Source organism: Pleurodeles waltl, chromosome 6 (assembly GCF_031143425.1).
Source record: "Pleurodeles waltl isolate 20211129_DDA chromosome 6, aPleWal1.hap1.20221129, whole genome shotgun sequence".
Taxonomy (NCBI): domain Eukaryota; kingdom Metazoa; phylum Chordata; class Amphibia; order Caudata; family Salamandridae; genus Pleurodeles; species Pleurodeles waltl.
This window is the reverse complement of record NC_090445.1, coordinates 100,047,911-100,065,461: the sequence shown is the minus strand read 5'-3', so window position 1 is coordinate 100,065,461 and position 17,551 is coordinate 100,047,911. Positions and strand designations below refer to the sequence as shown.

At 47.6% G+C, this 17,551-nt stretch overlaps 1 protein-coding gene across 1 annotated transcript in view; it reads left to right on the top strand.

Annotated features, from left to right (window-relative positions):
* Window positions 1-1,946: 1,946 nt before the first annotated feature.
* LOC138299287 (melanoregulin-like) overlaps window positions 1,947-17,551 on the top strand; it is an 83,547-nt gene continuing 67,942 nt past the window's right edge. The window contains exon 1 of the mRNA XM_069237447.1: window positions 1,947-2,239. Coding sequence (XP_069093548.1) covers window positions 2,166-2,239 — 74 coding nt within the window. The 5' untranslated portion in view covers window positions 1,947-2,165. The remainder of the gene's footprint in view (window positions 2,240-17,551) is intronic.

The window sequence follows — 17,551 nt, the reverse complement described above, 5'->3', positions numbered from 1 at the left end:
TTTGCCATAAGCAATACCTAGTAAAGATTTTACCTTACCTCTATTATAAATTATCCTGGTGAAAGGTTTTTCCTTTTCCACAAACTCTACTTCTTAAAACATGCTCCTTTTCCTCTACTATAAACTATAATTTGTTAAATGTTTCATCTACCTTCCTTCACTATGAACTATATCTTGAGAAAAGTTATGTCTTTCTTTGCCATAAACTATACTTAGAGGATTCTCTTTAATAGAAATATGAATTATCCTCCGCAAAGGGTTTTTCTTTCACTTTGCCATAAACTATACATAAAAGCATCTTCCTTTTCCTGGTCTATACGCTATAAATTGCAAAAGGTTTGCTTTTCCTTTACAAACAACTATATACCCTGTGAAATGTTTTGTCTTTTGTGACATATTTAGTGAACGGTTCCCTTCGCGGCAGTGAACTGTACTGATAAGAGGTTCTTGCATACCTCACGCACCCTGTGTCGTGGGACTTGTTTTCTATGTTCAGTGCAGTGGACTTGGCAGCAGTTACACTCGCCCACAGGGCCACCGTTCCTTGCACCTTGGAGTTCCTAGAAACCAGATTGGCCACGCTCCAGAGGGCGGCTATCACGAGGGGAAGATTATATTTGGCTTCTGCCGCCGGGGGTGTCGCAGGGGAGGGGCGGGGGGTGTTATGCAGGGGTGCACATCTGATCCTCTCTGAGGGCCCTCGGGGGCTCCGATTCCACTCCCGACCAGTCTCGAAGCCTCCTTGATGAATCCAACAAGCACAAGGGGGCGGAGGTGCCGTCTATGAACCCTACAAAGCATGTGACAACCCCACCCCCCAATCACCGTCCCCACGCTCTTCCCCAAAGGCGCACTCACTCGGGTTTGGCAAAATAAACAGTTCAAGGACATTACATTTTGGGGCAGAATTCGAGGGCCAAATGGGGCCCATGAGTGGAACAGCCTTCATGGCACAGAAATGAAACTTGAAAAGGCAGCTCTGCGGGCTGATAAAAAGTCAGTAACCTCTGTGTAAACTGACAGCTCTTTGGGGGGTAAGGATTTTACTGCATTTTCTAAAATCTGAACCCTGGAGCCCTCTTTACAACAGCACACGTTGTGCACAGGTTATTGAGCGTCGGCCGAACTAGTCTCTAATCTATAAGGCGCCATGAAGAGGTACAGCTAGGTGCTAGAAATGCACTTTTAAGATTTAAATGGCGGTAATTCAGCTTCAACGCAAGGGACCGATATAAAACGCCTTAAGTAACTTATAAACAACTTTTAGAAGCTTAAACACCATATCATGAGGCAGGAGATTTAAATGGAATGTATTTCCCTCGAAGGCACAAAACTGTAACTTTCCAAGCAGGGAAAAGGGCCGAGGCGTCAATATTTTGGTTCAAAGCTGTAAGTACTAGGATATCTGTCCTTGGGCTGGTCTGTTGGTAAAATAAGTTAATTGCTAACACCAATGTCCTTTAGATGAATTGTGTGATTATCTGACACCTGAGTAGGAATGTCCAGACGTTGAATTCTGAGATTTTCTGACTTCCCAGTTGGAGCAACATGTGGATGAATTATGAGATTTCTCACACACCAGTGGAGAGCTCTCCAGTGTCTAACTCGGAGACTTTACTAACCAGCTGAAGCTCCTAAAATTTCTGTAGGGGACTTGGGCTAGAGTGAGTTATATGCCTGACGCCAGTGCCACACGTGACTGACAGCTTCCAAGATCTCATATCCTTTCTGAAGTTCTGGCCTATTCTATCACAACAGTGTCCTGGGCACCTCTGTAGTACACTTTTGCATACTGCCAACGAGTCATTTTCAGCTGAAAGATGTACGTGTCAGACAATGATCAGACACAAAACTCTTTTCATAAACTCTTCATTAGGCTGGGCCACTGAAGACCTCCCCACCCAGCCCCGCCTCCTCATCCCCCTTTAAGAACTGAAGCTGACAAAAAGTTGCACTCTTCACATGACCGATTCTGGCATTTCTAAACCCAGATTGTGGAAGGCACTGAGGGGTCTGTTCCATTCCGCCTAGGATGCCAGTCCTTCTCCGTCTCTGCTCACTGAGAGTGTCTCCTTCTCAAGGAGAGCTTGCACAACCTTCCTGAAACAATTTTCAAAAGGGGCGGCCTCGATTCCTGGGACCTACCTTTGGTCGGTGCAGACACCATGGAGGTCTGGAACTTGTTCTGCTGTTGCTGCTGCCGCCATGAAGAGGAGCCTGAGAAAAGCCCTCTCATAAGGTAAGGGGATCCGGGTGCAGGGCCTGCATCCTGACGGATAGTGGTGCTCCCTGCGCACACTGCTGTTCGAGATCTGCATATAGGAGGGGGATAGCACTGCTATCAGAGATCTGCGCACTGTTGAAATCTGTGCGCCCTGAGTGATAGCGCTGCTGTCTGATACATGTGTTGCTGCTTGGTACATGGGCGCACTAGGGGATAGCACTACTGTCTGAGATCTGCGCACCCTGAGGGATAGCGCTGCTGTTGGAAATCTGTGCACCCTGAGTGATAGCGCTGCTGTCTGATACATGTGCTGCTGTGTGGTACCGGGCGCACTAGGGGATAGCACTACTGTCTGAGATCTGCGCACCCTGAGGGATAGCGCTGCTGTTGGAAATCTGTGCACCCTGAGGGATAGCGCTGCTGTTCGATACATGTGCTTTTGTTTGATACATGCGCACGCTAGGAGATATCACTACTGTCTGAGATATGTGCACCCTGAGTGATAGCGCTGCTGTCTGATACATGTGCTGCTGTCAGTGCTTAATTTGTAAATAAAAACGTGCTGGTGCCTAAAGCCCTCCTCTTAAACACGCGGCTGCTGCATTTAATTTTCGAGCGCGGAATACTGAGGCAGCGTAATCCTGAAGCCATTTTGGGCCTCTTCAATCCATTTAAAGCCACTCCCTGCCCCTTCAGCTCACTCTGGCAGCTTTCTACTTTCTCCATTTGTGACGCTTTTTCGTTTTTCTCTTCCTCCGTCTTTCCCATATGTGACTTTTGCTCGCAGCAAATGCTTGAGGCAGAAGAGTAAGCGCCGGCCCTGAAAAATAAGTGCCGGTACTCAGCACCGGAAAGAATAAGCACACATTGAGCACTGGCTGCTGTTTGGTATATGGGCACAATTGGGGATAGCACTACTATTTGAGATCTGCGCACCCTGAGGGATAGCACTGCTGTTCGATGCATGTGCTTTAGTTTGATACATGCGCACGCTAGGGGATATCACTACTGTCTGAGATGTGTGCGCCCTTAGGGGATACAACTGCTGTCTGAGATCTGCGCACTGTTGAAATCTGTGCACCCTGAGTGATAGCGCTGCTGTCTGATACATGTGCTGCTGTGTGGTACCGGGCACACTAGGGGATAGCACTCCTATCTGAAATCTGCACACCCTGAGGGATAGCACTGCTGTTGGAAATCTGCACACCCTGAGGGATAGCACTGCTGTTGGAAATCTGTGCACACTAGGGGATATCACTACTGTCTGAGATGTGTGCACCCTTAGGGGATACAACTGCTGTCTGAGATCTGCGCACTGTTGAAATCTGTGCACCCTGAGTGATAGCGCTGCTGTCTGATACATGTGCTGCTGTGTGGTACCGGGCACACTAGGGGATAGCACTACTATCTGAAATCTTCACACCCTGAGGGATAGCACTGCTGTTGGAAATCTGTGCACACTAGGAGATATCACTACTGTCTGAGATGTATGCACCCTTAGGGGATACAACTGCTGTCTGAGATCTGCGCACTGTTGAAATCTGTGCACCCTGAGTGATAGCACTGCTGTCTGATACATGTGCTGCTGTGTGGTACCGGGCACACTAGGGGATAGCACTACTATCTGAAATCTGCACACCCTGAGGGATAGCACTGCTGTTGGAAATCTGCACACCCTGAGGGATAGCACTGCTGTTGGAAATCTCTGCACACTAGGGGATATCACTACTGTCTGAGATGTGTGCATCCTTAGGGAAATAACTGCTGTCTGAGATCTGCATCCCATGAGTAAGAAAGCGCTGGTGTCGGATCTCTGCATCCACTAGGGGATGGAACTGCTGTCTGAGAAATGCACACACTAGGAGATAGTGCAGCTGTTTGAGATCTGCCCACCACTAGGGATAGCACTCCTGTCTGCGATCTGGGCACCACGAGGGACAGTTCTGTTTTTTTCAGATTTGTGCATCCTAAGGGGGTAGCACTGCTGTTTGAGATCTCGGCACCCTAAGGGATAGCACTGCTGTCTGAGATCTCTGCACTCTGAGGGATAGTGCTGCTGTCTGAATTCTGCACAGTATAAGGGATAGCGTTGCTGTGTGAGAACAGGATAGTACTACTGTCTGAGATCTGCACAGAAAGAGGGATATCACTGCTTTTTAAGGTCTGCGCACCCTAAGGGATAGCACTGCTGTCCGAGATCTGCATACCCTGAGGGATAGTGCTGATTTCTGAGATCTGCACAGCCTGTGAGGTTGTGCTGCTATTTGAGTTCTGCGCAATCTGAGCCGGAGCGCTTCTGTCTGAGATCTGTGCACCCTGAGAGACAGCACTGCTGTCTGAGATCTGCCCACCACTTGGGATAGTGCTGCTGTCTGAGATCTGGGCACCCTGGGGGATAGTGCTACTGCCTGAGCTCTGCACAGTATGAGGGATTTCGCTGCTGTGTGATATCTGGGTACAATAGAGGATAGTACTACTGTCTGAGATCTGTACAAAAAGAGAGATATCACTGCTGTCTGAGATCTGCACACCTTGAGGAAAAGTGCTGCTTTCTGAGATCTGCACAGTCTGTGGGGTTGTGATGCTATGTGAGTTCTGCGCAATCTGAGCTGTAGCGCTGCTGTCTGAGATTGGTGCACCCTGAGAGACAGCGCTGCTGTCTGAGATCTGCGAACAGTAGGAGATAGCCCTGCTGTCAGGGGTCTTTGCACCCTGCAGGATGGCGCTACTATTTGAGATCTATACAGCTTGAAGAATAGCACTGCTGTTTGAGATCTGCACAGCTTGAGGGATAGCACTGCTTTCTAATAGGTTGGGAAGCAAACAAATTAACAGGGAGAGCAGAACCGAGCCAGGGGGCTGGCTTAACCCTAAGAGCCCGTACACGAGCCGAGCCCTGAAAATATGTGGCATGTAAGTCATACAACAAACACTATGTTAAAATATAACGAAGTTGCTTCAAATTTTTTAAAAAGTGTGTTCTTTAACCCGGGGATGCGTTTCAGCACCTCCGATTATATCACTGCTCGAGTCTTTACTAAACGTAATAGTTTTTAAACATTAACTTAAAAGCTTTAGTGCCCCCTTCTGACAATCTCATTATTGAACTAAGAGGGAAGTCAGCTGTCATGTGTACCCTTTATATGAGTAGCTTTTTTGTATTTTTTTATGTGAGCAGTATCCTAGTCTGTTAAAAAAAAAACTAGAGGTTTTTGTATAGTGCACATCCTGAGCGCAAGTATTTGAAAGCTCTCTCAAATGTGATAATGAAGAAAAAGGAGTCTTGGTGAAATATAATATTTCCCTGAATCACACAATTCGTCAAGTGGGGAAGCCGAGATTTCTTTTTTTACCCTGTGTATATTGGTTAAATATGTGTACTGCATTCACGGTGATATTTGCTTTAAATGTATTGTACTGAAAGGCGTAAAGCACCAAAACCCTCTAAAGAACTATAATTACAAAAATAAGGTTTGCCACTATGAAAAAAGGTCTGCACGTCATTCATTATGAAGTGACAGTGCAAATTTATGGTTAATTGGGTCACTTTTCCTTGAGTTTCTCACTAGAGGACAGCACTGCTGCCTGAGTTCAGTGCACCCCGAGTGAGAGTGCTGCTGTCACAGATCTGCACAGCCTGAGGGCTCGAGCTACTATTTCAGATCTGCACAAACCTGAGGGATAGCACTGCTGTCTGAGATCTGCACATCCTGAGAGATAACTTTGCGGTCTAATATCTGCGCTAATATAGCACTTCTGTTTGAGTTCGGCACAGGCCAAGGTATAGTACAGCTGTATGAGAGCTGTGCAAATTGGCAGATAGTTCTTCTATCTGAGATCTGCGCATCTTGAGGGATAGCACTGCTCTCTTAGTTCTGCGCAACCTAAGGGATAGTGCTGCTGTCTGCTACCCGTGTAACATGTGGGATTGCTCTGTTCGCTTGGATGTTTGTACCCTGAGGGATAGCAGTGGTTGGGGCGATGTGTGATTTCAGGAACCGCGCTGCTAGTTGAGAGCTCTGTAACTTGAGGGAAGGAGCTGCTGTCTAATATATGCTCATCGTGAGGCATAGTGCTACTAAGATCCTCGTGATCTGAGGACTAGACCTGCTTTTTGAGGGCTGTGCAATTTGTGGGATAGCTCTGCTGTAGAACTTCTATGTACTTTGAGGGGACAAACTTCTAAGATCTGCACAACGTGAGAGATAGCACTGCTATATGAGATGTATGCCATCTGCAGGATACTTCTGCTGCTTACGACCTGTGCACCATGAGGGATGGCTCTGTTGTATGCGAGCGAAATGTGTAATCTGCGGGATAGCCCTGCTGCCTACGATCTGCAAACCCTTTGAACGATGCGATAAAATGAACACAAGCCTCCTAAATGGTATTGGTATCTCTCGCGTGACTCCAGGCTCCATAGAAGTGTCCAAGTCCAGGCAAAGGCCGGGGTGTATCCCAGCAGCGAAGTCCCATGAAAAGAACATTGTGTAGGTCTGAACAAGAGCCATTAAACCTAGTAGCTCACAGCTGTCACAATCAGTGTGCACAATCAGGAAGGATGGTGTTCAGCAAAGAGGCTCTCTGCTTATTACAGGCACTCTGCCTCTGGACCCCAAATAAAAATTACAAAATCCTTAACTTTCACATTTAACTTCAATCAATCAATCAAGTATTTGTAAAGCACGACTTCTCACCCGGGGGTAGTCAAGGCGATGGTGGGGGGATGCGGGTCAGTCGGAGAGTCTGGTCTTGAGCTCCTTCCTGAACTGAGCCAGCAAGGGGGACTGCCTGAAGTGAAGCAGCAGCGTGTTCCAGGCCTACGCGGTGAGGTCGGAGAAGGATCTTCCTCCATCTGTGTTCTTCCAGATCCCAGGGATGGTGGTGAGGGCCAGTTGAGCAGAGCGGAGTTGGCTGGTGGGTGCGTAGAAGGAGAGGCGGTGGTTGAGGCAGGCAGGTCTGATTTTGTGAAGGGCCTTGGAAGCGTGTGTCAGGAGTTTGAAAGTGATGCCTTTGTTGACGAGGATCCAGTGTAGGTCTCAGGTGGGTGGAGATGTGGCTGTGGCGGGGGATGTCCAGGATGAGTCTGGTCGCGGCATTCTGTATTCTCTGAAGTCTTGTTTGGGGTTTCTTGTTGATGGCAGCATAGAGCGCGTTGCCGTAGTCGAGCTTATTGTTGATGTGCGCATGGGTGACTTCTTCTCACATTGATGGGAATCCACTTGAAAATCTTCCGGAGCAGGTGGAGTGTGTGGAAGCATGAGAATGAGACGGTGTTGACTTGGCGGGCCAAAGACAGCGAGGAGTCAAGAGTGTGTTTTACTGCATGTTACACTCTAACAAGCAGAAGTACGTTTTTGGAAATCATTGACTCAGTAAAATTATAAAGAAAATTTAAAAGGAGCACCAGTCAGGAAAAACTGACCCCAGGCAGGCACAGCACACAATCTCCACAAACAATTCTAGATTGCCTGGTAAACACGACTACAGAGCTCAGAACGACATCTGAGACAGGCGTAGGCAGAACTTATATAACATAAAATAGATGAGTAATACACAACACCCCCCATTCCAATAATAAACAGATAAGTTATAACAATTCATAACACCACTGGTAGAATACCTGGGATAAAATGATTGGAATAAAACTATAAAACATTCTATGTACATACACAGTTATCCAATCTCTTGTCTTCTTTTGATTCGAGATTCTGGTTTGACCCCCCCAGTGTTGTTCTTAATGTCAACATCTGACTTAACACATTTACCCCTCACTTCTGGTTCGGCTTTATGACATTTGGTACTTACCTCAGATTCCACCACCTGCCATCATCCAAACGTACCACAGTTCCACTAGCCTCAGACACCTCCTTAGGAGATGACCAAGTTCAAGTTTTATTTTTAATGCATAGTTAATAAAAACCAATACATCACATCATTCTAATTAAAACAAAATATATACAGTCTGGGACGACTACTATAAATTCTTAATGTGCATAAGGATAATATCATTTAAGAATTTTTCTAATAAGTACCTCCTATTCCGAGGTGAATACAAATTAACCGTACCCTTGTGGGTTAAACTCTAAAATACTATGTGGAATAAAAGATAAAAGTAATTCTGTAAATTCTGTACGAAGACTTATTATATTTATACTAATTATGAACTTGTATTAAACATTTGTTTTATATTAAACGTAAACATTTGGTAAATCTAGCATTCAGAACAACGTCAGAAGGTTTAAAACAGGCAATCCCCGCTTGCCTGCAGGACCGTATGACCCTTTGATTGAATGCTGCTTTCAATAGAGATTTGCGTTAATTTCGTAGGTCATTACAAATACAGATCAAATGAATTATATCTTCTTGACCACGGCCACACAATCTGCACTGAGGGATTATTGCAGGGCGTTCCCACAGGACTAGATGAGCACCACCGGGAATTATGCCAAATCGATATTTGATGAAAAGGTCCTTGTCTAACTTTGTCCACCCTGCCTCCAGATATGGCTGATATTTCAAGAGTTTATACTCGTTTATTACCATCCAGGAATGCGATATGGTGGCTAATAAGTTGTCGTCCATATTTACTGATCTTTTCCTCACTGATCGGTTTAAGAGTTTTTTGAAGGCAACCACATGGGCACCACTAGTCTATTACATCTTCTGACAATGCCATTTACAACTGACAACTCCACCCAGACTCGTAAAACATCCTTTCGACTTGCTCTTTCCTTGTTGTTCAGAGTTCCATGACACAGTAATGTGCTAATCAGCTATTTCATGGTCCTGTCGGCTAATAATGACTCTTTCCACTATTTTCCCTACATCACTTCTTTGTTTGCATGTACCCTTTATCTCAGTCAGCATCCAATTATCATCCCCTTCACCTCAGTTATTGCACAAAGGGAAGAGAGACAGACAATCAACACTGATATTCTTAGACCCAGGTACATATTTGATATTGAACATGAACTTCTGAAAATGATATTGCCATTTAGCTATGTGTGATCTCACTTCCCCTGCACCTCTCCTGGTGAACAAGTTTATCAATGGTCTGTGATCAATGCATAACTGAAAACGAGTTCCCCAAATGCTAAAATGCTGTACACTCCACTAACATGCAAATGCCTCAGTTTCAAAAGTGGAGTATGTGCTTTCTACACTTTTCAGAGTACCTGACGCAAATGGCAGGACTCTTTCTTGTCTGTTATCCACTTTCTTTAACACTGCACCCAACTGTATTCACTAGCATCTGTCATTGGGATGGATTTATCATTGGGATGAAAGGTTTTAACACATTTGCATGAATGATTGTTTTTGTTTTTTACATTATCAAATGCTTGCTGACATTTATCGGACCACTCATACTTTGCACCCTTCTCATCTGAGAATGTAAGACATGCACTTTTTTAGAAAAAATTTCAGAATGTTTTAATGCTTTCAACACACTCTTCAAAGCCTAATCGTGCTGTATCTTATCAGAGCCCCATATCAATATGCCCTTCTGAAAAAAACCCAACAAATTTGATAATCCATGTAACAATCCTTGCATAATTCTTTGGAAAAGGGCAGATTTCAAAGCAAAACCAAATGACATACGAACAAACTGATGTGCACCTTCTGGTGTGTTAGAAATGGGGTCTCTAGTTGGCAGTCAGTTTGCACTCTGTCCAAGTAGGGACCCTCACTCTAGTCAGGATAAGGGAGATACCCGCTCGGATAACCCCTGCTCACCCCCTTGGTAGCTTGGCATGAGCAGTAAGGCTTATCTTAGAAGCAATGTGTAAAGCATTTGCACATAACACACAGTAACAAATGAAAACACTACAAAAGGACATCACACCAGTTTTAAATAAATAGCCAATATTTATCTATATAAAACAAGACCAAAAGGATAAACATCCAACATACAGTGTTAAAGATATGAATTTTGTAAGATTTACTAAAAAATACAGTTCCTTGAAGTCAATAGCTCCATCTAGGGCTATCACTGCGTCGTGATCAACAAAACTAACAGTTTGGCTGGCCACGGCGTCACGGACAAGCTACGGTGTCTGGAAGACCCGCAAACAGTACCTTGGATTTGCAGGGCGTTGTGCTCTTGCAGTGAGCTCCTGAGAGCGGTGTTGCTTGCATCGCGGTGTCGGTTCCAGAGTTGGTGTGTGGGCCCTTGAAGTCACATATGTTATGGATCGAAGTCAGGAGCGCTGTGGTGCAAAGCGGGACGATGCGACGTGCGGTGGCCACAGGTCATGGTGCAGGCAGCGGCTCGGTGACGGCGTCCAGCGGCGTCGATGAGACAAGGGCTGCGGTGTGAAGCGGGGTGGTGCGACGTGCAGTGTCACCAGGTCACGGTGCATGCACCGTCATCATTGTTGTTGAAGCGCTGTCGTTGGTAGGCCCAAGCCAGCGGTGCGGGATGGGACAGTGCTTCGTGACCCTTACGAGGGGTGTCCACAGGCCACTGTGCGGGCAGGATGCCTGGTGACGACACTGGAGTTGGTAATGCTGGCGTTGGTGGACCGGGGCTGCAGTGCAGGATGGAACAGTGCTTCATGTACCTCACGAGCGGTGTCCACAGACCACGGTGCAGGAAGCGGCGCTGGTTTCAGCAGGAGCGGCGGCGTCAGGAATGCCTAGGCTGCGGTGTGAGCAGGCGAAGCTGGAGTGCAGGGGCCCGCAGGTCGCGGTGCGAGCAGCGGCTCAGTGAAGTCGTCCGATGACAGCGTCGGTGAGACCAGGGTCGTGGTGCGAAGCGGGGCAGTGCGGCTCCATGTGCAGCATCGGCAGGTCACAGTGCAGGCCAGCGGCGTCGTTGGCGGCATCGCAGTGGTTTCTCCTCTTGAACAGCACAAAACACACAGTTCCCAGCAGGTCGAGGAAACTGAAGTCTTTGGTGTCTCTGAGACTTCCAACATGAGACAAGCTCTACTCCAAGCCCTTGGAAAACTTTCTCAAGCAGGACACACAGAAAAGTTCACACTTTTCACTCTTTTCAGGCAGAAGTGGCAACTGCAGGCCAGTCCAGTAACACAGCAAAGGGACAGTACTCCTCCTTCAGCTCTTCTCCTTGGCAGAGGTTCCTCTTGACACACACCAGGGGGGTTGGAGTCTGCATTGTGTGAGGGCAGGCACAGTCCTCTTTGCACAGATGGCTCATGAGGATATGAAGTCTACACCCCAGCCCCCTTTGTGTCACTGTCTAGAGAGGGGTGAAAACAGCCTAAATGTCAAACTGACCCAAACAGGATATCCACAAATAGGCAGAGTCACAGAATAGTTTAAGCAAGAAAATGCCTACTTTCTAAAAGTGGCATTTTCAAACATACAATTTAAGAACCAACTTCACTAAAAGACGTATTTTTAAATTGTGAGTTCAGAGACCCTAAACTCCATATTTATATCTGCTCTCAAAGGGAATATGAACTTTAATAATATTTAAACGCAGCCCCCATGCTAACCTATAAAATAGATAGGCCTTGCACAGTGAAAACCGAATTTAGCAGTATTTCACTGTTAGGACATGTAACATGCATAAGTACATGTCCCACCCTTAACATACACTGCACCCTGCTCATGAGGCTACCTAGGGCCTACATGTAGTAAAAGGGAGGGTTTAGGCCTGGCAAGTGGGTACACTTGCCAAGTCGAATTGGCAGTTTAAAACTGCACACACAGACACTGCAGTGGCAGGTCTGAGCCATGTTTACAGGGCTACTAATGTGGGTGGAAAGTGTTGTGCTGGCCTGCTGCATGCTGATTCTGTCCTGGAAGTGAAAGGCCTGGACTTTGCTTTCAACATTCTGCTTTCCAAGGTTCTCCAAAGGCTTGAACTGAGCTTGCCTCCTGTTAAGAAGTCTCAGGGACATCACAGACTTTATCTGCCAGTGCCTGGGCTCTTCTGCTGAGAGTTCTGACTTGACAAGTGGTGCCAACTCCTGTCCCACGGCCCTTGGAAGTGTAATATGGTACCTGAAGGTTAAAATCCATGCACCAATGCACCAAACTGAAAAATCAATGTAGATCCGGTCCCCTGCTGGAGAATCGACGCAGCGCCAGGCTTGTGGCTGCAGAATCAATGCAGTGCCTCTTTCAGCGCACTTCCATCAACCTATTGTGTCTGGATTTTCCATATATCGTCCTTGGATGTCAGTGTATCATTGACCCAGCACCACGGTAAGGAACTGAGGCAGAGTGTCTGGAAATCCACACATCGCCTTTCTCGCAAGGAAAGAATCAACAAATCACCTCCCCTGCCAGTAAGAAATTGACACATCGCCTCTCCTGAGAGGAAGGAATTGACACATCACCTCTCCTCTCCTGCACAGTAAGAAACCAACACATAATTTTGCTTTTTTGGTACCTTACCTCCCCCGTGACCTATATCATCTTTGTTTTTGATGCATCCCAGGTACTTTGCGCTAAAAATATACAGTCATTGATTCCTATGGATTAATACTCATTTAAACTTTAAAAAAGTGATATCTTTACTTGTGTATGTTGGAGTTTTGTTGTTTTGCTCTTGTTTTACTCTGATAAATATTGACTATTTCTCTTAACTGGTGTAGGGTACTTTTGTGGTGTATTTATTGTTTTACTGTGTGTGTGTACAAATACAAGCCTGATTGCTCGTGCCAAGCTACCAAGGGGGTGAGCAGGGGATATTTTAGCTGTGACACTCTTACCCAGACTAGAGTGAGGATCCCTACTTGAGCAGCATGCAAACCACTCCCAACTAGAGACCCCATTTCTAACATTGGTGATCAGCAGTGAGGATACGACTTGTATTTATTTGTACTTGACATACAGTGATTGGTGTAGACTACTTCCATATTGCGGACCGTTATGCAACCACATACTGTTTTTTTCTTTTTTGGCCTTGTCTTTTTTTTCCCTTCTGGAGTTCTTGGGTAACATATGAGTTTCATCCACAATCATGTCCTATCCTGGTGAGCCATCAGCAGTTACTGCAGATTTGGTGTTTGAGCAGGGAAGGTTGGAGACCTATACGGTGCCTCAGCTCAAAAAGTTCTGCAATGAGCTAAGGTGTCCTTTTAAAGGCCTCACTAGATAGGAGGAGCTGGTAAAGACAGTGAGGGCATGGTTGGCAGCCAGGGAAGCTGGTGAGTGCACAGAGGTGGACAGTGTGGATCTGGGGGAACAGAGCCTGCCTGTGGGTTTTGTCGCACAACAGGATCTGCCTGGGGGAAAAGGCACCACCCAGGGCAGGCAGCAGTGTTTTTTTCAAAGGGTCTGACCCCAGAGGAGCTGGAGGACAGACAGGAAGCTAGCAAGCACACTTTGGAGCTTGAAAGGCTCAGGCTGGAAATGGAGGCAGATAAACTGGCCATAGAAGAAAGGAAAATTATCTTGGCTCACAAGCTGAGCTTAAAGGAGCTGGACTTGAAAGGCAAGGCCAGCACAGATAGTGGAAGCATTTCATAGTTGCAGTCTGAGAGAAGGGGTGCACCTATCCAAGAATCTAGGGACAGTACACTAAAGAGGATGACATACGAAGGTCTATGAGGCAGCTCTCCACATGCACGGGATCCTTGAGAAAGATTGGGGGGCAGGTCTGTGACACTACTTCACAGTGGAAGGGAGGTATACCTTGTTGTCACTACGGCCAGCAAGTGAGCTCACCTACACAACCATGAAGGATGTCCTTATCAGTAGGTATGGCCTGACACCATAGATGGACAGAAGGAAGTTTAGGGAGAGTAGTAAACTTGATTCCCAGACCTGGCTTGAGTGTGTGGATTCCTTTCGCAGAACACTGGTGGTTGGGTGAAGGGCATTGAGGTAGCAGATTATCAGGGGCTGTACAATTTGTTTGTATGCGATCACTTGTGTAGTCTGCATTTTCCAGAGCTGCACTAGCAGGCTTACTGACCCCAGGAAGCTTGCTCCGGAGACGGACCGCTGGATGAATATCAGGATACACAAGAAGTTGTAGGTGGGAGACTCATGCAAGAGTGGGCAGGGTCCCAGCAGAAGAAGGAGGGGGAGGGGACAACAATAAAGGTAAAGAGTTCTCAAGAGGGCTCCAAACTTGTTCACAGGGTAAGGATGACCAACCCCCTGCTGAGAGGAAGAGTTGGTTCCCTTCAGGAAAGCCTGCCAGGAAGGCATCCCTAAAGTGTTTCACCTGTAATCAGGATGGGCATTTCAGAGGGATCTCCAAGTGTCCCAAGCGGGCACAGCCCCGCACTGGTGGGCAGACACTAGGGGTTGCCCTTATAATGCTTGGGGAGGAGTTGGCCCCAGTTAGTGGTGGGGAGCTAGCTGAGTTAACCCTAGTCTCCGTGGGTGAGGTAGAGGTTGTCCAGAGAACCCTCAAGCCTGACAACACTAAGAAGTACAGGCAGTGGGTGACCATCAATGGGAGGCAGGTGAACGCTCCGAGAGACACAGGAGCCAGTATGACAACTGTCTACTGTTATCTGACGTCCAAGGAGCAGGGAATACCTAATGTGGTCCACCAGGTTATAGCAGCAGACAACAGTGAGCGCCAATGTTTGGTAGCTCAGGTTCCCTTTGAATGGGGGAGGGTTTTTTTTTGAGGGGGGGGTTCAGGTTCCTTGAGGGTAGCTATGAGTTCATCCATGACTGTATGACTGTTGACTGTCTGCTAGGGAATGACCTGGAGCATACCGCCTGGAAGGAGGTGGTGCTCAGGTCACATTTGAAAATGTTAGGATTGCCAGAGTGGGCATGCATAACCACGTGGTTCTCGGCCACCAGAGAGCGTGTGCAGAAGGACCTGGAGCCTGAAATAGTGGCCCAGATGCCTGCCAGGAGGAGGCAGGGCAAGGGGCACAGGAAGCCCACTCCTGAGATTTCCACGGTCCAGGAGGAGGCTGAACCTGGTGAGGACACCCCAAAACCAACAGGGGAAGAAGTGGCCGAACTGCGGGACCTATGTGAGCTGACCCATTGACAGCGGGAAGGAGGCCCCACCAGGGAGGAGTTCTGCACAGTACAGAAAGCATGCCCCACTCTTGAGGGTCTTTGGAAACAGGCCGAGACCCAGGCAGCTGGTGATACCTTAGGATCTCACCTGATTTACTCAGAGAATGATCTCCTGTATAATGAGTCCACGGTTGCCGAACCTGGGGCAGCCCATATGCTGGTGGTACCCCAGCGTTTCAGAGCCTTCCTACTGGGTCTGGCTTATGATGTGCCACTGGCAGGGCATTTGGGGCAGGACAAGACTTTGACAGAATTGTCACCCACCTCTATTGGCCCCAGATGAGGAAAAACTCAGATGCATTCTGCAAGACCTGTCAAACCTGCCAGGTAAGTGGCAAATCTGGGAAGAGGTGCAAGGCTGGATGATGAGGTGGAAGAGGTGAGCCTCTCCCTGACCTCCTGTCTTCCAAAGAGCAGGATGGGTCAGTGGAGGGTGTGAACCTCTCCCCTACTTTGACCCTAGCGCAGCAGAGGGACTGTCGCCAGTTACTGAGACAGTTCACCCCTATGTTCTCACTCACCCCTGGAGTCACCCACTGGTGGACTCACAATATTGACACTGGGGACAGCCTGCCATGTAAGCACAAGTCTTACAGGCTGACTGACAGAGCTAGGGGCAGCATCAAAGAGGAAGTCTCTGAGATGCTGGAGTTAGTGGTGTTTGAGCACTCCAACAGTCCTTGGTCCAGCCCATTGGTTCTGGTCCCCTAGGCTTCTCCACTCGGTGTCACCCATGAACTGAGGTTCTGTGTTGACTACGGAGGCTTAATGATATCACCAAGACTGGCACACACTCCATCCCCTGAGCTGATGAGCCCATCGACCATGCAAGCCCAGGGCCTCTAAATCAAATGCTACTAGTGGTCCTGCAGCACTGATTGGGCCACCCACATGAGTAGCCCTGTGAACATGTCTAAGACCTGCTACTGCAGTGTCTGTGTGTGCAGTTTTAAACTGCCAATTCAACCTGGCGTACCCACTTCCCTTTTACTACATGTAAATCACCCCTAAGGTAGGTCCTAGGTAGCCCCTTGGGCAAGGTGCAGGGTATGTTAAAGGTAGGACATGTACTGATGTGTTTTACATGTCCTGACAGTAAAGTACTGACATATTTAGTTTTCACTGTTGTAAGGCCTATCTCACTCATAGGTTAATATGGGGACTGCCTTTAAATATCTTTAAGTGCAGTTTCCCATTGGAAGCAGATAGAGATTTGGAGTTTGGGGTCTCTGAATTCACAATTTAAAAATACACCTTTTGCTAAAGATGCTTTTTAGATTGTCAGTTTGAAAATGCCACTTTTAGAAAGTGGGCATTTTCTTGCTTAAACCATTCTGTGCCTATGCCTGCTTGTGTATTCCACGTCTGGATCAGACTGGCAGTTGGGTTTTTGTGAATCCCCTCTAGACAGTTACACAAAGGGAGCTGCGGTGTAGCCTGCATAACCTGATGAGTCTCCTGGACTAGATTGGGGAGGGAGGAGCTGACAATTACAGCTGAAAGGGATGTGCCTGTCCTCACACAATGCAGTCTCCAAGCCCCTGGAGTGTGTCTGGGGCCAGGCCTGGGCAAGGCAGGATCTTGTCAACAACAGAGACTTTCCTTTTAAGTTTGCCTTCTTCAAATGTGGAAAGGGGTATAAGTAGTGGACCCAAAACCCGAGACTTTCAGAACACTTCTGGATCAAGAGGCGCCTCTGCCAAGGAGAAGATCTGAAGAGGAGGAGTAATGCCAGTTTGCTCTGTGTGCTTTGCTGGGCTAGCCTGCAGTTGCTGCTTCTGCCTTAAAGAGGACAAAGACTGGACCTTGCTGTGTATCCTGCTTCTGAAGTTTCTCCAAGGGCTTGAAGTAGAGCTTGCCTCCTTTTGGAAGTCTCAGGCATATCAAAGACTTCAGCTTCATCTGCCTACAGCACTGGGAACTATATGTTTTGAGCTGCAACAAAAGAAAAACCACTGCGATGGCGTCAACGACGCCGCTGCTTGCACCATGACCTGATGATGCCACACGGAGCTGTGCCCCACATCGCACGTGACCCTGGTCTCACTGACGCTGCCACCTGGCGCTGTCATGAGCCACTGCTTCCATCATGACCTGTGGGACACGCACTCTGCAGCATTGACATCCTTGTTGCCGCCGCTCCATGCTGACACCAACGCCACTGTCTGCACCGTAGCCTGAGGACACCACTTGTGAGGTAAACAACGCACCACCCCGTCCCGCACTGCAGCCCCAGTCCACTGATGCCAGCGTCATTGACTCCAGTGTCATCAACAGACACCCCTTCCTGCACCGCACGGAGCTTGCCCCACGGCACACTGGTGCCTTGGGCCTACCGACGACAGCGCTTCA